Raw genomic sequence first — 21,381 nt, 5'->3', positions numbered from 1 at the left:
GCACAAGGGAGATTAGGAGAGGGAGCTGTGGTAAGTGCTGCTCTTCTGGTGCCTTGTGCTCAGGGCTTTCTGAGAGTCCTAATTTGGAGAGCTGCCTCTAGGTATGATTAGACAACAGCTAGATTTTTGTTAACTTTAAAGAGTATTCAGGGGCTGGAGAGACGGCTCAGTGGTTTAGAGCACTTACTGCTCTTCCAGAGGGCAAGTTCAGGTCTCAGCACCCATGTTGGAAGGCTCCCAATTGCTGGTAACTCTAACTCCAGGGGATCGGATGTTCTCTGGGTTTCATGGGCACCTGCACTCACATGCACAACCTATACCCAGTCATATACACATATACAGACTAAATCTTAAAATAAAAATCACCTTTTCTGAGGTTAGAATGCTAAATTGAATTCAGTGCTGATACCTTGTAGCTCCGGATTCATGCACCCAGGACTCTGGGCATATTTATACTAATGTGAGCTAGGGTCGACCCGTGTCTGCGGGTGTGCTGCGTGCGTGCGTGCATGTGTGTGAAAAGATGGTCGCTTGCTGCTGAATCTATTCATAGAAGATTCAGATCCGTAGAAGATTAGCTTTGTGTCCCTTTCTCTCAGAAGTCCATCAGCTGATCTTGTGTTGGGACTGGAGGCTGCTTCAGAGCTACAGATTACCACATAAGTGTCATCATTCAGAAATTTGGCCCTAGGCACAAGGGAGATTAGGAGAGGGAGCTGTGTAAGTGCTGCTCTTTCTGGTGGCTTGTGCTCAGGGCTTTCTGACCGTAGCTGGAAGCTGCCAGCCTCATAATTCCTGAGGGAAGGGGGATAGCAGGTGGTCATTTAGAAAGCATTGGGTTAACAAACAGAGAAGCTAGATTCATGTCCTATGAAGTTATCCTGTGCATACCACTCAGCTTCTGAGGTCCTAACACAAAATGTGGGGCTGACCCGCTGATAGCTGAGATGTGTAAGAAAGTGTTCTGTCAACTGTAAGGTGCTTCTGAGGGTCCAGAGGCAATTGGTGTTCCTGCTTTATTGTTATTCTCTTCTGTGTAGGGCTTCTACCCACCCCCACCCCCCGCACCCCCATGTGAAAATGAGGCTGACAGAGTTTGCATGCTCGTTTCCCAGTGATGACTGTAAAGACACTAGGTGCAAAGGCAAATAAGGCTCAGGTCCTGAATGTGATGCAAGGCTTTCTGAAACAGGTGTTGTGTGTGTGTGTGTGTGTGTGTGTGTGTTGGGGGGGGCTGTTCCCTGCCTTATCTGGCTGGCTCTCAGTGGAACTGTTTTGGGAAGCCTAGGCACCTGCCTGCCAGATGAGGTCATAGGATTCCATGGGCTGGCTTGAGAGCAAGAAGCAGGAATTGAGAGGCCAGCTGTGGTTGGGATGGGTGAGGGCGTGGCAGGGGTAGTGCCCTGTGCGGGGACCAAGGAGCCAGCATCCTGGCCTGATGGCTTATTACGGCCCAGGCTCTGCTAGCCATTGACACTCAGTTTACCCCAGGCTCCAGGGCAGAATAAGGAAAACTTGGTAGAGTTTCAGAGACTTTCTTGTCTAACCTTTGTGCCAAGGTTATTTAGATACACTCATCTCCAGAGAGGCTCAGTGCTCAATTTGGAGATGAAGCTAGTAGCTTAATATCAGATGAGATGATCTCTTGACTGTGACAGCAAGGGCCTTTTCACTGTGTTAAAACTAAAAAAAAGAAAAAAGAAAAAAAGAAAAAAAGACCTTTAATTCAGTAACTTCACCTGTGGGACTTTAATAAAAGGAAATAATTTGAATTGCAGAAAATAATTATGCTCAAATATGTATTGAGTATAATGGGGGAGGGGAGAACCTAAAATACTGTTGTTAGTACATAAGTCTAAAATGTAAGAGCCACGGAGTGGGGATGCTTTTGTTCCCAGTATGCCCAGCACTCACAGTGCCTGGCACACAGGTGTCAGTGACACTTTTTGAAGCTACATGAAAAAACCTATGTCTACATGGTAAGACTATTATCATTTAATGATTCAAACTCAGAAATTTGAACAAAATAGAGTGTTTTCTACATGAATAAGAATAAGAAGTATAAAAATGCCATAGCGGGGGGCTGGAGATGGCTCAGCAGTCACTGGTTGTTCTTGCAGAGGATCCAGGTTCGTTTCCTAACACCCATATGGCTGCTAACAGCTATCTGTAACTCCAGTTCCAGAGGCTCTGACACCCTCTTCTTTTTCAAATAACTTTTTAAATTTTATGTGTATGCGTGTATTGCCTGCATGTATGTGAGTGCACCTGTGTCATGCAGTGCCGCGGAGGTCAGAAGAGGGCTTCGGATTCCCCTGGAACTGGAGTTAAGGATGGTTCATAGCCACCATGTGGGTGGTGGGAATCGAACCTGGGTCCTTTGCAAGAGCAGTCAGTGCTTTTAACCACTGAGCCGTCTCTCCAGCCCTTGACACCCTTTTCTTGCCTCTGTGGGCACCAGGCATGCATGTGACGCATGTAGGCAAACACACACTGAATAAATAAAAATAAAATCTTTTTAAAAGTTCCATAATGGAACTTATTATGTATATTAACTTGAAAATTAAAAAGAAAGTTAATACCAAAATATTAAAAAGTGAAAAAGCAAAGTATTTTTATAAAAATTACTGCCAATTTGAAGTCAGTGGGTAAGGGCGCGTGTCACCGAGCTTGATGACTTGAGTTCAATCTCCAGGACCCATATGGTGGAAGTGGAGAACTGACTCCCTCCCACAAGTTGCTCTCAGACCTCCACACAGGCACCATTGGTACCTGCACCTCCCCACATACAGATTAAAAACATAGAAAAGTAATAACAATTTAAGAAATAAAAATCAGAGGGCAGAAAGGAAGGAAGGAGGGAAGGAAGAAAGGGAAGGAGGGAGGGAAGGAGGGAGGGAGGGAGGAGAGAGAGAAGGAACCCAAGCCAGCCTTCTTGGAGGAGATTTCCAGATATGTCTACTTATAATACTTACAGTGATACCATTGGTGACCTTTTTTTTTTTCTTTCCAAATTTTTTAAAAGTTTGAAAGTGACTATGATTCTGTGCTTGGAAAATTCCTTTTCAATGCATCATATTCTTTTTTGAGAAAGGAGATTAGTTTATTTGTGCGGCAAACCAGCAGCCTGCTGAGCCGGCTCCTCTGTCTTCTGAAAGAAGCAGGCAGTCTTTGTGGCCACACAGAACACCCACATGCTGGGCTGTGTCTGTCAGCTTGGCACCGAGGCAGCTCTCCTGACTTTAGAATGGCGACATAGCGCCTCGTGTTGAAATCCTACAGGTCGTGTTGCAGAAACTTGCCCATGCCTTTATTATCCCTTCACTGAACTCAAGGCATTTGGTAGTTGCGAGAAGAATTTTAAGAAGATAGAATTTGCTGGGTCGATGGTTCATTCTTGGAATTCTTTCTTTGGCTTCCAGTTTGGGGAAACTGTTGAGGCTGTCACTTGCGTTCCTTCATTCCTATCTCTGCTCATGCTGTCTTGAAGTTTTTTGTTTAGTTTCTCAGTGCCTTGGAGTAAGGACTTGGTGAAATGTCTCTTTAACACATTATCCTGGGCATCGTAACATAGGACTGTAATTCCCAGTACTTGTGAAGTTGGAAGCAGGAGGATTGTTGAAAGTTTTGAGTCCATCCTGGTCTCTATAGTAAGTTCCAGGCCAGCCAGAGCTATGTAGCTAGACCCTGTTTCAAAAAACCAAACTAAACAGGCTGCACCAGCCAACCAAACAACAAAAACAGTGTTTCTTGAAGCCAAAACTTCCTTAGAATTAAATTTTCTTCCTGAAGTTCAAGTGGCATTGGCACCCACACTGGAAGATCGTGGTTTTCTAATCTGACTGGGTTCTGATACACTAGTGCGTCTCAGAGGAGAGGCCTGTGCTTCTCCTGTGAGCAACCTTTGGTGACCAGGGTCCCCAGATGTACTGACCTCTTGGTGTCGCTCTTCCTCCATTCATGTGATTTCTCATCTGTCTCTCTAGCCACAACCAGCAGAATACAACGTTCAGGCATCCTGTGACTGGGCAGTTTTCTCCAGAAAATAGTGAATTCATTCTTCAAGAAGAGTAAGTATTTTTTTTAATTCTTTTATTACACTTATTTATTTTATTTATTGTGTACGCATATATGTGTATATGTGTGTGCATATATGTGTATATGTGTGTGCATATACGTGTATATGTGTGTGCATATACGTGTATGTGTGTGTGCATATATGTGTATGTGTGTGTGCATATATGTGTATGTGTGTGTGCATATATGTGTATATGTGTGTGCATATACGTGTATATGTGTGTGCATATACGTGTATGTGTGTGCATATACGTGTATGTGTGTGTGCATATATGTGTATATGTGTGTGCATATATGTGTATATGTGTGTACACATGCCATGGCACATGTGTGGAGGTCAGAGCACAACTTGCAGGAGTTGGTTCTTTCCTTCCACCATATGGGTCCTGGGGATCAATCTCAGGTCGTCAGGCTTGGTAGCAAGTGCCTTAGCCTGCTGAGCCATCTCACTGGCCCCCAAATAAATACTTTTATATATACTCCTTATCCAGGCAGCTTAGGAGCTTGAAGGTGTGTGCTCAAAGCAAAGTTTGCTAGATCGTTTGGTAGGGTTTTTTTGGTCAGGTGGAGGGGCTTGGAGGGGGTCAGTTGATTCAAAGTACAATGTGAAAAGAGTTTTATTTTTCAGTGTTCACACTTCTGGTGAGAGGATGTGGGAGGGGAGGGATACCAGGATGTGCTGTGGTTCACGCAATGACAGTGTCTTAAAATTCCCTTTCTCAATGGGCGTCATGGTGCGTGCCTTTAATCCCAACGATGGGGAAAGAGAGGCAGGTGGATCTCTGTGCTGTAGAGGCCAGTCTGGTCTACATAGTTCCAGGCCAGCTGGGGTTACAGGGAGTCCCCTTCTCAAAAACAAATAAACAAAAAAACAATCCCCTTCTCCTGAAGCATAACCTTGCACACTAGCTGTGTTCTGACTGGACTGCTCATCTAGTGTAGTGTTAAAGGCAGGGATTGGGGTCTGATAAGCACCTGGTGAAATTTCTGGGTTCTCCTGTCCCTGAACAAGGATTTGGACAGATACAGTGAATAGTATCAGAAGAGAAAGTTTATTAAGGGAGAAAGCTCTTCCTAGAGTGGAAGTAGGCTAGAGCTGGAGAAAGGTCAAAGGCTCAATGGCCAACGCTATACAAAGGACTGGGACTTGTATCTCCTAGTATCTTGTGCTTTGGGGTCATGTGAACAGTCACACTTTTTCTTTGCCTGCTCTGTAACACAGCCGCCTTGGTGGGGAGGGGTTTCCAGTCTCTTTTTCATATGCTGATTTTGACCTCATTCTCCATCCTGTGCTTCTGCCACAACTGTACTTATGTGGAGCCTCTGGCAGCATCGAGTAGTACAGGAGCTCCCTGCTCTGCCTCAGCTGGGGCTCTTGGAGCTCAGCGGCTGGTTGTGCCTCTTGGAGCGCATCTACGTAAGTGTGAGCTTGCAGCCAGAGCAGGGCATGCTTTCCTCAAAAGCAAAGGCAAGAAGTGTGCACAAAGGCTCTGTCCCTTCTGCGCTTCTGTCTTCTCGCTACTCAAGTAGAGGGATATTAGCTTTAAGTTTTCTCTATCCATTTTTCTTCCCCTTAGTCACTTAGATGGAATATAGTCCTACAAGAAAAATTACCAGCATTCATATTTTCAGTGTGGGTTTTTATTTATTTATTTATTTATTTAATTTTTTTTTTTTGACAGGGTCTCCCATAGCCCCAGCTGGCCTGGAACTCACTATGTAGACCAGGCTGGCCTTGATCTCACTGAGATCCAGAGATCTGCCTGCCTCTGCCTCCCAAGTGCTGGGATCAAAAGTTGTGCCACCACACCCATCAGTACTCATATTTTAAAAAATATTTATTGTTGAGCCGGGCGTGGTGGCACACGCCTGTAGTCCCAGCACTTGGGAGGCAGAGGTAGGTGGATCTCTGTGAGTTCAAGGCCAGCCTGGTCTACATAGTGAGTTCCAGGACAGCTGGGGCTACAGGGAGACCCTGTATCAAAAAGACAAAAAAAAAAATTATTGTTATTTTATGTGTATGAGTATATTCCCTGCATGTCAGTGCACCCATGTCAAAAGAGGGCATCAGATATCCTAGAGCTTGAGTTACGAATGGCATTAGCTGGGAATCGAACCCTAGTCTTCTGCAAGAGCAGCCAGTGCTCTTTACCACTGAGCTGTCTCGCCAACCCCAGTATTCATTATTTTATAGCAGTTCCCTCCTACAGTACTAAGCTTTTGAACTTTGTATTTTATTTTATTTTATTTCTTTTTATTTTATGTGTATGTGTGTATTGCCTGTATGTAGGTAAGTGCACCCATGTCATACAGTGCAGCAGAGGACAGAAGAGGCTGTTGGATCCCCTGGAACTGGAGTTACGGACAGTTGTTAGCTGCCATATGGGTGCTGGGATTCAAACCCAGGTCTTCTGCCAGAACAACCAATGTTCTTAACCACTGAGCCATCTCTCCAGCCCATGAACTTTGTATTACTGAAAAATGTAAACATATCAAAGAAGAAATATAATGTACTTATCACTTCATTTTATTTATCCTTTTCCCTTGGTTTCTTGGATTATTTTGAAGCAAAATATACCATTCGTGTCTATGGTATTTTCAGTTTAGAATCATTTTTGTACAGAACTTAGAGATCTGTAATTGTGACAGTGTTGATATTCCTTGCATCCTCCCTCTGCTGGAGGGTTTTCATGCACACCTCATTTAATTAATTAACACAATAATCCCAAGAGACAGAGTGACAGCAGTTCAGAGGTGAAGGTCACTGAGACTCAGTAGTAAAGTTGATTGGCCAGAGTTGCAAGGCTAGAAATGGAGCTCCAAGATGCCTCCACAGGTGATGAGGCTCCAGGGTCTGTGCTGCCTTTGAATGGTGTGTTTTCTTCATTCAGATCCCTCCGCCCTTGCTAAGCTACTTGGTGCAGATGGTCCCTGGGACATGATAGCCAGACTGTGGCTTTGGGTATAGGACTTCAGTGCTATAGGTTGAACATCTCTAATATGAAATATTCCAAAATCTAAATTATTTCAAGCACTGTTGACCCTCAAAAAAGTTTCTCGCCAGGTGTGGTGGCACACGCCTTTAATCCCAGCACTCGGGAGGCAGAAGCAGCCGATCTCTGTTAGTTCAAAGCCAGCCCCCTCTACATAGTGAGTTCCAGGACAGCTGGGGCTACAGGGAGACCCTGACCCAAAAAAAAAAAAAAAAAAAAAAAAAGTTTCTCAGAGTTTCAGTGTTTGGATAAGTTATGTTCAACTGGTAAAAGCTACACAAATATTCCCAAACTGGAAGCACTCCGATCTGTACCAGTTGAGCTGGAGAGATATATGAGCCCTGGGTGGATCTCGAAGACCCTTGGGAGGTGGAATTGACAGGGCTTGGTGACTGACAGTCCTGAGGTTGTGAGCAAGGGCATCCTTTCTTGAAGAGTCTGTTCCTATGCTCAAGAAAGAGTCCAGATACAGGAAGGTGAGTGTATGTTGCTCTCGAGTTGTGGTCATTATCATCTTATGGCACAGTGACTAGCCTTGGCTGGGTCAGAGTTCAACAAGAGGGACCTGTTGTGGAGGTTTGTGAGGTGGAACCGGAAGCTACGGTTGCTGGCAAGGCTGCAGACAATCATCTAAATTGTTTCTTCCTAAAACACACCTAGATTCACCTCCTAGGGAAGCTCTGGAGCATATGGCTTGACTGCACCGTAGCATGTAGGTGGATGAGATTCCCATCGTGTCTCTTGAAGGAGCTTCTTTTGCTGTGTCAGGTGGTAAGGTAAACAGATGTGATGACCCTTAGGGGCTTCGCACATGAATAAGACCAGACCCTGGAGAGTAATAACCACATCAACTCCTCTCCAGCTTTGTAAGCTGACCCTCTAGAGCAGTGATTCTAAAGGAGCAGGTCTGACCCAGGGCTACCTGCTCAGTGTTAAAGACGCGCGTCTCAGGCCAGACTCTGGAGCCATTTTCTTAACAAATACTTTCAGGTGATTCTGGAGCAGAAGTGCTCACCCCCCTAAATTACTCCCAGATTCTTCTGCACGTCTCTAAGTGCCTTTCAGGTACCCATCGCTCTCTGGCCAATGATGACAATGTTAGGTAGATTTTAATCCAGTAGATTTGTGTGTGTATGTGTATGTGTGTATAGAAAAAAATATTTTTTTTTACTTCCTCATCTCCATGGTGACTTCTTTTAGGACTTTATGGTATAAGCAGACACCTCTCCCTCACTATTACCAGGAAGAGCTCGCTGAGCTGCTTGGAATACTGTGCTTGCTGATTTCCATGTTATAGATTAGAGGCGTAAAAAGAAATAATGTAAAAGCTTAGAGTGTTTGGTTTCTGTATCAGTAACACAGCATCAGGCAGGACAGACTGGGGTCTGCTCTGGTCACAACAACATACAAAGTCTTCAGGATTTAAACAAGAAAAATCTATTTCTCACTTTGGCCCCGTGTGCATCACGGGTCACCTGAGGGCCTCTGCTCTGCTGTCCGTACCGAGAGAAACCGCGTTCCTGTGTTTTCAGTTGCCAAAAGCAAGAGAAAGGGAATCGGTGAACTCTGCCTTGGCTTTTCCACTCACATTTCACGGGATAAAGCAAAGTCCAGGCCCACTTCTAACTTCAAGGCAAGCAGGGACCTGCTTATTTACTCTGTCCCCAGGAGGAGAAGCGGGCATATTTGTCGGCAGCACTAATAACCCCCTTCACAGCCCCCAGCTGAAGTGGTGGGACTTCTGAGCCTGCTGTGAACAGCGGAGCTTGCAGGGGACCAGAGTGCTCGTTCGCTCAGTTCACCTTTCTGTCACACTGCCTGGTTCTCGGGGGTGTGGGCCCCACTCTGTAGTCCTGTTGCCTGTACACACACAGCTGGTAAATGGCAGAGTTGGGGTTTGAATCCCGAAAGTCTGGCCCCAGACGTGCTGGTAAACACAGTCATGCTGACTCTCATCTTAGTGACATTCAGGGGACAGTCATATTTGCTGTCTATATTACATAATGTGCCAGCGAGTAGGCTCCTGCCGCATAGAGATTGTAATGGTAGTTGTGTTGGTGGTAATGAGATTTCATCTGTAGTATCTTCTCCAAGCTTCCTCCACTGTCTCCTGTAGGAGATCTCAGCCCTTGTGTTGTGGGCCTCCATCATGATGACTGATCACTCTTTTTCTCTTCTGAAGTCCCTGTCCTGATGCTCACTGACTTTCTTGAATTGCCAGTGAATGTTGGGCCCTTTGTAGTTGTTCTGGATTCGTTTTTGTTGCTGTGATAAAATACTCTGACACAAAGCAACTTGGGGGAGAAAAGGGTTTCATTCATCTTTCAATACCAGGTTACAGTCCATCATTATGGGGAAGTCAAGGCAGAACCTTCAAGCAGCTAATTGCATTGTATCCACAGACAGGAGCAGAGAGAAACAAACGTGTGTCTGTTGGCTGGCTTGCTTGTGCTCAGTTTGATTTCTTCATTCTTTGAATAGTTCAGGACCTCCTGCCTGCAGGATGGTGCTGCCCACAGTGGACTGGGTCTCCCACAGACATGCCCGCAGGCCAGCCCATTGGAAAGTCCCTCATTGGCACTCTCTTCCCAGGTGATTCTAGGTTGTGTCAGGTTGAAGCTGACCATCATGATGGCTAAAGGGTCCCCGTACAGGGGGCTTCCTAAAGGAATCATCCTTGGTTTGGAAGGCTCGTGAGTACAGTTTCCACGTTGGATTCTCAGGCACAGGCGTGTGTTCTTCTTCTTCTTGTTGGGCTGCCCAGGAAGGCGTTGAGGAATGCCTCTACAGCTCTGGGGAAGAGAGAAGCATTCCTGAGCAGTGACGGCAGCTGACTGACAGGGCCATGTACATGATCCCCAGACTCTGCAAAGCATTTTGTGTGGAGGTGGAGCCTGGGGTTGAGAGAGGGTGCACTTGCTGGGAAGTGCAGAAGCCTGCTGTTGGCTGAGCGGCTAGCTGCGAGGCATGCACACTGCCTTGGAGGATCCTAACCGGGACGGGACCCTTCCCTGGCCTGCTCTTGCCTGTGTCCCAGTGAGTTGAGCTTTTCCTTCCATTTTCTCATTAGATTATTTGGAAAGAAAACACTCATTGAAATTGCCTGGAATGTTCTGAGTGGTGTTTGGAGGATAGCTCTAAAAAGATCTGATCCTGCTCAAGTTCTCTTACTGATCTTTGGCCTCTTAGCTAAAGAGCCCTCATTTTATAGGTTTCAGGGCAGAACTCTACTTATGCTGGTGCAGATTCTGGGCCTAGAAGTTGGACATCTCCTGTTGCTAGGTAATGGCTATCTCCTGGTTAAAAAGCTGGCAGCTAGAGATCAAGAGCAAGTACGTATAGGGAGAGGGGGTGTACCCTTAAGCTTCTCAGGGAGGCCACCCTGTGTTCATCTGCTGGGTTCTGGGCCAAGATGCTGATGTGTTGCTGTCAGTGACCAATAGAGCCAGCACCTTGTCTCTAGATGCTGACAGTCTTGGACTAGCTTTGCCTGTTGCATTTGGTTGCCATGGCAGCAGAAAAGATGGGGAGAAATGCAAACACCTGGCAAGCAGATGCAGAAACTTGACTGGTTTTCTTCCCTGGATTTTCAGACAGCCTTTGTGACAGTCACAGGTAAGGGAAGCCATGGCGATGGGGTCCTTAGTCCGTTCAGATACTAGTGTCTGCTTTTGGTGTGGATGCGTCAAAGGGCATTGGCATTGGGGACGCAGTCGTTGCCACATGACACCCGTGTCTTCTGCTCCTCTCTGCTGGGTGAAAATGCATTCGTGGCAGCTTTGCTGTGGGTAGAAGGGAAGCTGTTGCTTGCAAACAGGGATTTTGTTTCTTTCTGTGACTTGTCCTCTCGTCCTTTGCTTTTGCCTCCCCCTCATCTAGGAATGGCTCTGACTGCCGTTTAAAAATTGCCATTGTCTGATGAGAACAGTGGCTGCTTGGTAGACCAGAAGGACCTGGGAGGGGGCTTGCCAGAAGCAAAGATTAGAATGGGAGCTTCTCAGATAGAAGTCCAGGACTGACTCTTCTGCACAGATGGTCATGGAACCTGGAGTAGGGAAGAGACTAGTCCAAGGCGGTAAAAATTCAGTACTTGGATGCCAAGTTCAGGGCAGTGCTCTGATGGGTGTGGGGTGCATATAACTGGGTTGTCTTTATGCCAGGTGAGGGGCTGCTGTTTGGGCTGTTTTCAGCCTATGTTTAAGGAGTTGGGGGGTAGGGAAGGCACATAGTGAGCTGTGGTTGAATAATGAGACTGCAGTTGCTGAATGAAACCCGTGTTAGACAGCCTCCCCCAGGGTGTTGGGAGTTGACAGTAAGCGTTGGCGGTCTGTCTGTGTCTCTTTCTCTAGGAAGAGGGGTGTGGAGGTGTCTCTATCTGTTTGGGACAATATTCTCTCTCTGTCTCTCTCTCTCCCTCTCACACAGACACACATACACACAGACACACACACACACACACACACACATTTTTTGTGTGTAATGCTTTCATCAAGCCCTTAGTAGATGGGGAAAGCTCTTTCAGCATGTGCTGATGTCTGTACCCGCTTCTCAAAGCCCTTGTCACTCAGCCGAGCTTTCTTGTTTGTAGAATCCTTGAGGATGGAGGATGAAGTTGGGGGCTTGTTTGTCTAGGAATTCATGAGATGTAGGCATCATTGAATGAGGTCTTTTTCTCCAGTGCTGGGGATCAAATCCAGGGCCTTGGGCATGGTAAGCAAGCACTCCCACTGAGCCACATTCCCATTCCTAATGATGTCTTTTTAGTAATACTTGTGTTTCCCCAGAACTCTCTGACCTCCCTTGATTACTAGAAGGGGAGCAAGTCACAGGTAATGCGTTGCTTAGAAGTGATTGTGGTATGAGCTAATTGTTTGATATCTTGAGCTTTCTGGAGAGCTGTGACTTGGAAGTAAGTGGGATTTAAGTTCTGGGGTCTCCATTGGTGACAGTCACAAATAATGCTTTTCATGCAGAACTTCCTGGTTTTCAAAGTGTCATTTTAACCCCAACCACCTTGTGAGGTAAGAGGTAGTTTTCATCCCATTTTGTAAAATGGAAACCAAGGGCCAAAGAACTGACAGGACCTGTGGGGGAGTCAGGAGCCTGCAGAGCTTGGCTGGAGTCTGGGCACCTGCATTCTCGCTCTTTTGGCCATCCCTGGTTTGGGGGTTTGCTTTGAGGCTGAGAAGAGCCAAGGTCTGCATCCACAGACCTTAGGACTTGTCACAGGCTGATCTCTGTGGCAGAGCCCAGTTTTTATTTTAATTTTTGCGGTGCTAGGGATTGAACCCGGGTTTCATGCATAATAAGAAAGTATCACTGAGCTGCATCCTGGCTCTCTTTTAACTTTTTATTTTGTGATAGGGTCTCACTAAGTTGCCCAGACTGACCATGAACTCACCCTATAGCCCCAGCAGCCTTGAATTTCAGTTCACCTGCCTCATCTCTTGAGTAAGCCTAGGTTTTAGAGATAGCTGCTGTCTTAGGCAAGTCATTAATCTGCCTGGGGCTCAGTTTCCTCATCTACAAAGCAGGGAAAGTATGTAGCATTTAGTAGGTATCCACTAAGTCCAGCCCAGGCCCCCTGCTTGCTGTACCTTGTGCTCTGGTCCCCTCGGGCTTGGTGACTGCCTCCTGTGACTTGCAGGTAGGGAAAGGACCTGCTGTGAGCTTATGTTAGCGCTTCTGTTTCTGTTCTTATCATTGAAAGCCAGCTAAATCCTTTACACAGACCTGCCCATGTTCACCCCATCAGAGCAAATGGCTTCCATATTCCTGACCTCTCTGGCTCTACCTAGCGTGCTATGTGCACATTGTTCAGGATATGCAGGAAGCAGGCGAGTACTCCTCTTACAGATGTGGAAATGGAGACACAGAGAAGACCGCTTCCATCCTAAGCTTTCCTGGCACGTGTTTGACAGAGTTCGACTGAGAACCCAGCCATTTCCAATGGTGCTTCTCCCTGCTGGTTTCTTCTAGTCCTCACTTCTTTTATTGGTTTCCAACAGGAGGCAAGTGAGCCTAAAGCTCACTGTTTTGAACTTCAGCCCACACTTCCAGCAACATAATCGGCATTTATGTAGTTTAGGCGAAGGAAAGGGCGGTCTTTGTCTCAGCCATCCCACTGTACTGGGAATCCAGGCAGCACAAAACCAGGCAAGCAGCTTCTGAGTGAACAGATTTCATTTAAGGACACCAGAAATCTGTGCATGTAGGTTTTGTAGTCTCCATAGGACACAGTGTGCCTGAGAGCATGCTGGTGGGCGACCTCCTGGGGATGTTTCTTAGGTGAGACCTATAGGACTTGAGGACAAGTCAGTGTGTCCACCCAGCTAGACCTGAGTGGAGAGCCTGTCAGATGAAGCTGGCTGGAGCAGATGGGCCAGAGCTCTGCATCCTGCTGAGGGATGTTTCACTTTGATCTGCTCAGGAGGCTTCACACATGCACCATGCTTGTGCTCAAACCAATGGGGTAAAACAGGGGTCAAGAGGTCACTTATGAATCTCTCAATTCTCATCAATGAAGCTGCCTCACGCAACAGAGGACCAGGAACACATGGTGACAAATGGCCAGAGCACAGTGATTAAGAGTCTGCAGAATGCTGGTCCTTGGACAGGACTGCTGTATTAAACTTCACCCACCCAGGGCTCAGGAACCATGGGGAAAGAGGGGGTGGAAAGATTGTAAGAGCCAGGGAGAAGGTGCAGGACCATACGGAAACAGAGTCCTACAGGATCTGGGACCCTGCTCACAGCAATGGTGTCAGCGTACACAGGTCCCATGTAAACTAAAGCAGACAAAAAAACCCAGCATAGAACTGGGGGGATGGACAGCAGACCCCAATCTTAGCTGAAGAAATATTCTGGTAGGTGAGGAAGAGCTGATCTTCCTAAAGTGAGAGACACTAGATAAGCTGACTAGACCTCAGTAGATGAACTTACACTGAGGAATGTCTGGGGCACTGACTTCACACAATAGATCTTTTTTTTTGAGACAGGGTCTCCCTGTAGCCCCAGCAGTCCTGGAACTCACTATGTAGACCAGGCTGGCCTCGAATTCACAGAGATCCCCTGCCTCTGCCTCCTGAGTGCTGGGATTAAAGGCGTGCGCCACCGTGCCCAGTTGACACAGTAGATCTTAATGCAAATGACAGAGTGTATGAATTTTGGTGTGGGGCCTATGGGAGAAAGGGGTATAAAGATGAAGGAGATTGATTGAGATGTTCTGTATGAAATATGCAAAAAATTCATTAAAAACAATTTAAAAAAAAACCCGCTCAAGAAGCTTCCATGACAGTCAAATTTTCAGCCAACTGAGAAAACTGTTTTGATTCCTTTCTCAGGTCTCTATTTTGTGATACCAAGTGGTTTACTAGTTGTAATTCTGCGTGACTTGTGCTTAGTTCCAGAGCCAAACTCAGCCACGGAGAACCTAAGGGATCATGGTTCTCGGGGAAGAGACCCAGAAGAGTGTCCTCTGAAGGCAGGCCTTGTTTCTTAGATGGGTGGGTGTGCCAGAGAGCTGGGTTGGGACTGCTTGAGGAGGGAACTGTTCCTGCCTGTGGGGGTTCTGGGTTAGGAGGGATAACACAGTCCCCTCCCTAGGGCAGATTTGGGGTTTTTCTTCCTTTCTCTGCCTCTCACCCCCTGTGATGTCCGGTGTTATGGCTATACCCAAAATCTTTTCCTAGGTGGCGCCCCAGGTGTAAAGGATATCTTCTTTTCACACCCAAACCTCTGGGGAGGTTGTGTTTCTCTCCATGCTGTTGGTTGAGAGCCAGCAAGCTCCCAGAGCCAGCCAGCACCCCAGAGCCAGCATGAGGAGCGGTGGAGTTAGCATGGCAAGACTGTAAGGGCAGAAATCACAGGAGTTTTCACCATTTTTTGATTTCCTGGGCTCTAGACACAAATCTGGATAGTCTTTGGATCTGTCAACAGAATGTGATACATTTATTTCAAATGATTTGGATCATTTAAAAATAATGGGGGAGTTGGGTGTGGTGATACACACCTTTGACTCATGAGGCAGGGGCAGGCAGATCACAATGAGATTGAGGCCAGCCTGGTCTACGTAGTACGTTTCAGGGCAGCTGGGGTGACAGGGAGACCCTGTCTCAAAGGAGAGGGGTAGAGCTGGAGAGATGGCTCAGTGGTTAAGAGCACTGGTTGTTCTTGCAGAGGACCTGGGTTCAATTTCCAACATCCACATGGCAGCTAACAACCCTCTACAATTCCAGTTCCAGGGGATCCGACACCCTCTTCTGACTTCCATGGACATTGCATGACACAGCTGCACTTACCTACATGCAGACAGTACACTCATACACATAAAATTTTAAAAAAAAATGAGTAAAATGGGGGGGGGTTGTGTTAAAATGCTTGAAAACATCAAGGCCAACCTAGTTTACATACTAAGTTCCAGACCATCCAGGGCTACATAGTGAGACCCTTTCTTTCAGAAAAAACAAAAACAAACAAAAAAAACAAGGTATAAGATCACAAACATGATCACAGTTATAGAAAAACAAAAACTGCACCCAGAAAAGCCAAAACAGACATATCAAAAGGACAGGAGTAAGTAAATGAAGTGTTGGTAAATGTTTTTGCTTTGGGTAGCAGGCGCAGAACTGTGGGTGACCCCCCCCATTCAGTTTTTTCTTATATTTTCTTAAACATCCTATAATATGCCTATGTTAGTATCAAATGAAAGCCAATTAAATTTAATAAAATCATAGGTGGGTATTTTCTGATATTGGATCTTATGTCTCGAATTGATTTCATGTGTGTTGGAGGGGCTGTCAAAGGACACCTGTGAGAGTTGATTCTCTCCTTCCACCATGTAGGTCCTGGGGATCGAGTTTAGGTCAGCAGGCCTGGTGGTAGGCTCTTTACTACTGAGTCATCTTACTGGCCCATTGTGTCTTGAATTTTAGGTGACGTAAAGTCACCGTAATAGACAGCCCCACATTCCTTCGTCCTTGTCCCTCTCTCTGGAAAGCTGAAATCGGGCAGGAGCAGGCTCCAGGATGTGCTACTCAGAGGCAGAGGTTGGACAAGGCAGCCTCTTGCAGAGCCTCTTCCACTCCTGAGCTGAGATGGTCTCACTGCCACAGCCTCTGCCAATGGAAAGCAACTGAGCATGGTGACATTCTCCATCTGAGCAGGGAGCAGTAACAAAATTCTGGCTGGGATGGAGGCTGGGGCGGGGAGTCTAGTGAGCCCCTGATAAGCAGCCAGTGGCTTTCTGCCTGGTGGAGCGAGCATCTCCCACTGCCGAGCATCCCACGGGGCTGGCCTACTGCAGTGGTGCTGCCAGGAAACGTGGTGGCCACACTGCTTCTGCAGAGAAATTCCCTCCTGGGGCAGGGTATTGGGACTCTGACTAGGGCATTAGAGGATCCCAGTGTGTCCAGGTGAAGACTAGAATTTCTCTTGTCACACCTCTGTAAGAGTAAGTGATGCAGGATATCTGGGTGCTCGTCCCTCAGCTGTGTCTGGCCTGGATCCTTCAGCTTTGTCTTTTCAGGGTCCTGGCTAAGCCCTCCAAAGCAAATTTTTTTCCACTCTTGAGGCAGGATGCCTCAGTATACTGTAGTCTGTCTGCTAATCACTTGCCTGGATCCTGCTGCCCATTGGAGCAGCAGACAAGACCCACCCACAGAACCCTGAGGTTTCTGCTCCAAGAAAACCTGGCAGATCATAGAGCCAGCAGGACATCATGCATCCTGCTGTTCGAGTCTAGGTATTGAACTTGTGTGGAGGCATTGTTGCTCCTGTGTGGAAAAGATTGGTACATACAGGGGCTCTGTGAAGGCAAGTGTGATGGATGCTCTTCAGTGTCTCTTTAGGGTCCCTCTCCTGTGGCCTCTCAGTGGGAAGCCCCACGTGGCTGATGGGGGAAGCACTAGGGTTTCTCACTCGGATCTGATGTGTACTTTGTGACTTCCCGCTCTCCAGGCATGGTACAAGGGGTTAATATCTCCAGTGGCTCTATTTTGGGGCAAATGGAGTGTTCCCAGAATAGGACTCTTTGTTGAGTCTATTTTGGGAGGCAAGCCCCATTGGCGTTTATGTAAGCATTCTCTGTATATATCTGGGGGTGTGGATGTGTGTGCAAGTGATTTCTTGTTACTAATTATAAACAGCTTCTTTTGGGAGTCAGGGAAGTGGAGGTGTGTGTGTGTATGTGTGTGTGTGTGTGTGTGTGTGTGTGTGTGTGTGCATGCATGCGTAAGGATATGATCACTCTACCGTGAAAGAGTGGGATGCACCCATTGATGGGGCAGTCATCACGGACACCCAAGTAGGAGAATGAGTGTGGGCATCTTAGGACCACAGTCAGACAGTGCCGTGTGCATACTTTTCTGGAGTGTCTGGCTATGGTAGTGTGCCCAGCTGTCATCCTCTTGGGTTGTGGACATTCTCAGGGACAGGTGGCCAGTATGGCCTTTTGGCTATAGTCTGGAGTCAGGCAGTCTCCAAAAGATCAGATCTGGGTTTTTCGAAGGCCAAGCAACCAGCTCCAACCTGGAACAGATCTCAGACTCCACTTCCCACTCTGCAGCTTGGTACACACTCACTGGATTCCCCTGTGCTTCCCTGCAGGCCAAACCCACCTATGTCGAAGCAGGAGAGAGACCAAAGACCGTCCAGCATGGTCAGTGAGACATCCACGGCCGGGACCACATCCACCCTGGAGGCCAAGCCTGGACCCAAGGTGAGCTCCTGGCCACTGGTTCTTAATTTCCAAGCCCCTTTGTAGCCAGAAGCCCATTTGATTGTCAGCATAATTCATGGGAGGACCCCCAAGAAGTGTTGTCCCTGAATGACAGATCAGGAAAGAGGTCAAGAAGATCATAGCCTTTGTTCAAGGAATCGGGTGGTCCTGACAGACCAAGACTAGTGTCTAGTTCCTTGAACACATTCCTTGTCCTGATGTGTACTCAGAAAGCCACACCTTTGTTCACATGTGCACATGTGTTAGATCCTGGCAAGTTTCTATCACAGATGGGCCTGAGGAAGGGTGCCCTTGGTACGTGCCCAGAAGTTTCTGTACTCAAGGTGTGGAATCACTGATTTAGCAGGGAAAAGATCCAACACTGGTGGAGGAGTGTGCTAAAGGGCAAACCAGATAGAGGACCAAGTATTAGAAAATTGACAAGTCTGTGACCGGAAAGTACTTGACTCCAGAAAGCACAGGACGAATTAGAGCCAGAAGCTGCTGTTAAATTGCTTAAATTTTTTCTTAATTTTTTTTCTTGTGACCCAGCTGGGAGGCTTGCCCAGTTTGGGGCTGGGTGTTTGATTGGAATGCTGTGACCAAGGACCGGGAGCATAGCACAGGACGAATTAGAGCCAGAAGCTGCTGTTAAATTGCTTAAATTTTTTTCTTAATTTTTTTTCTTGTGACCCAGCTGGGAGGCTTGCCCGGTTTGGGGCTGGGTGTTTGATTGGAATGCTGTGACCAAGGACCGGGAGCACGTGACCGTTCTCATCCCTGTCTTGTGGCACTCTGATCAAAGGGTGCCACCACTTATAGCCTGGCAGAGACAGCCAACAACCATCCTAACACACAAGTGTTTTTCTGTGCCTCCTTAAGTCTCCTGCTGCTTGAATTCAGGTCTGCTTTATCCTAGATCACCAAGTCCAGTAGTAAGGTGCACAGCTTTGGGAAGAGGGACCAGGCCATTCGGAGGAACCTCAGTGTCCCAGTGGTGGTGAGGGGCTGGCTACACAAGCAGGTGAGGAGGCCGAGGTGGGAGAGAGGTGGGCTGTGGCTCTTGGTTTCTTTTCTTTATCTGCCCTGAGATGCTGGGAACAGGTACAGAAACAAACCTCCCTCTCTCCCTTCCTCCCTTTCCTTCTTTCTTTCCTTCCTTTCTTCCTAATTTTTTTTTAATTGTGTGTATGTGTCTGTCTGTCTGTCTGTGTCTGTATGGGGGTATGTGCACCTAAGTACAGGTGCCTGTGGAGGCCAGAAGAGGGCATCAGATTCACTGGAGTTATGTTATAGGCAGTTATGAACCACCCACTGTGTGTGCTAGAACTAAACTTGGGTCCCCTTAAGGGCAGCTAGCACATTTAACCACTGAACTGTCTCTCCAGTCCAGGCACAGAAGCAGCTCTCTGCTCCTGGACTTGATTGGGGTAGGTAGGTTGTGCCCACTGTGCCGAGTGACTTGTTCATTTTTATGAGTGAGCTGTTTGCTCAAGGGTTATAGCTTCCCTCCGAAACCCACTTGCCCACTTTGACCCCTGGTGCTCTTAGCTGCCAGAGGCAAATTAATGAGGGTTGAGAGACAGAGTTTCAGATTGGGGCCCAGGCCTCAATGTGAGTTGGGTGAGTCATCCTGAATCAGCTGTTCACCCTCTGCCAGCATCTGCCTTCCTCATACTAGTGTCTTTATTATCATTTGGCTGAAAAAATGCCATGCTTTCCTCTCCTCTTGTCTGGCATACATAACTAGCTCCCTAGCACCTGAAGTCCAAAACAGCCGAACTATCTCCCCACCCCAGGCCCTTCCCTCTCCCCAGCCTGCTTTTCTTGGATCTTAACAATAAGGGGCCATCACCCCTCTCTCAGGCATGCAGGGTAGAAACCTTGGCACTATCATCCACTCCTCCGTCTCTCAAGGCCGGGAGCCCTTGCTCCCGAGTCTATATATCTGTCATTTCCTCCACCCCCATAATTTACCTCTGGTTGTCCAGCCACAATTAGGCTGTGAGTGAGCTCCCAGGTCTGGAGACCTTTCCTTTTCTCCCTCTTCTTCCTTTGTCATTCCTTCATTTACTACTGCCCTGTGTCCCAGCCAAGTTCCAGATGCTCACACAGTGGGTATAGAGATAAGGAATGGGGCTCCTGCCCTTGGGCGCTCATTATCAAGAGAAAGAAAGTGCATCTTTCAAAAATATATATTTTATTATTTTTATTTTATGCCTGCATGTATGTGAGTGCACCCATGTTGTACAATGCCGCAGAGATCAGAAGAGGTCGTCAGATTCCCCGGAGTTAGGAGTTAAGGACGGTTCATAGCCACCATGTGGGTGCTGGGAATCGAACCCAGGTCCTCTGCAAGAGCAGTCAGTGCTCTTAACTGCTGAGCCATCTCTCCAGCCCCAAGAGTGCATCTTTTTTTTTTCTTTTTTCTTTTGGTCTTTTTGAGACAGGGTTTCCCTGTAGTCCCAGCTGGCCTGAAACTCACTATGTAGACCAGGCTGGCCTTGAACTCACAGAGATCAGCCTGCCTCTGCCTCCTGAGTGCTGGGATTAAAGGGGTGCGCCACCACACCCGGCTAAGAGTGCATCTTTTTAAAAAAATTTATGTGTATGAATGTATTGCCTGCATGTATGTAAATGTGCCCATGTTGTACATTGCCTGTGGAGGCCAGAAGAGGGTGTCAGAGCCCCTGGAACTGGAGTTAAGGATGGTTGTTAGCTGCCATGTAGGTGCTAGGAACCGAAAACCCAGATCCTCTGCAAGAGTAGCCAGTGCTCTTAACTGCTGAGCTATCTCTGCAGCCCAAGGGTACATCTTTTCCATCATACTGTAACTCACCCCTACTCTGTCACCCACCAGCATCTCCAAAAGCCACCATTCAAAGTCCCAAGAGTAATGATGCCTACTTTAGGAAAGCCCTTGAGAAGATCGAGCTAGGCTTTGAACTGCTCCCTGAATGGAAGGAGTCCCAGAGACCCCTCCACATGGGTAGGGGGAGTCCCAGAGGCTCCTCTACATGGGGGGAGTCCCTGAGGCCCCTCCACATCGGGGGGGGGAGTCCCAGAGGCTCCTCTATATGGAAGGAGTTTCAGTGGTCCCATGGCAGGCCTTCACACGTCTCTGGCCCTATCTCTTATGCTCTAGCACCTGACCTCTCCCTTCACAGCGCTGGTCTCCACTGTTTCCTTATGTGTCTTTCTTTATCTGAGTAATATTCCACTCCATCTTGCTCCTGTTAAATAAAGTTCCTAGGAAATATGGCGGGAAAGGGAAGGGACTGTAAATAATTTTTCCTGCCCTCCACTCCTTTGGCCTACTGCACCATGATGGGTCGGTTTAGGATGTTGTAGACTAAGTCAAGGTAGCTGTGGTCACACAACCCATAAAGCCTTCCCAGGAGAAACGGTGTTTGAACCATGTCTGAAGGGTGCGTAAAGGCGTCCCAGTAATAAAGGCCTCTAAGACGCTCTCGGGGCCTTAGAAATCAGTCAATTTGCAGGAGATAAACTAACCATTGGATGTTGGCATCAGGTTAAATTTGGTTTCAGCACTTTAATGAGTAGGAGCCAACGAGACCCCCATTGCGTTTAGGT

At 47.3% G+C, this 21,381-nt stretch overlaps 1 protein-coding gene across 4 annotated transcripts in view; it reads left to right on the top strand.

The window, feature by feature from the left end:
• Window positions 1-21,381, top strand: part of Plekha7 (pleckstrin homology domain containing A7) — a 222,790-nt gene that overhangs the window by 130,184 nt on the left and 71,225 nt on the right. For all 4 annotated transcript variants that reach the window (XM_008853532.3, XM_008853531.3, XM_017803285.2 and 1 more), the window contains 3 exons: window positions 3,987-4,070; window positions 17,676-17,787; window positions 18,707-18,811. In XM_008853532.3, the coding sequence (XP_008851754.1) occupies window positions 3,987-4,070; window positions 17,676-17,787; window positions 18,707-18,811 (301 nt within the window). The remainder of the gene's footprint in view (window positions 1-3,986; window positions 4,071-17,675; window positions 17,788-18,706; window positions 18,812-21,381) is intronic.

Source organism: Nannospalax galili, unplaced genomic scaffold (assembly GCF_000622305.1).
Source record: "Nannospalax galili isolate Female #2095 unplaced genomic scaffold, S.galili_v1.0 scaffold44, whole genome shotgun sequence".
NCBI classification, from domain to species: Eukaryota; Metazoa; Chordata; class Mammalia; order Rodentia; family Spalacidae; genus Nannospalax; species Nannospalax galili.
Note: the sequence above shows the minus strand (reverse complement) of the source record. Positions and strands in the feature narration are given on the sequence as shown.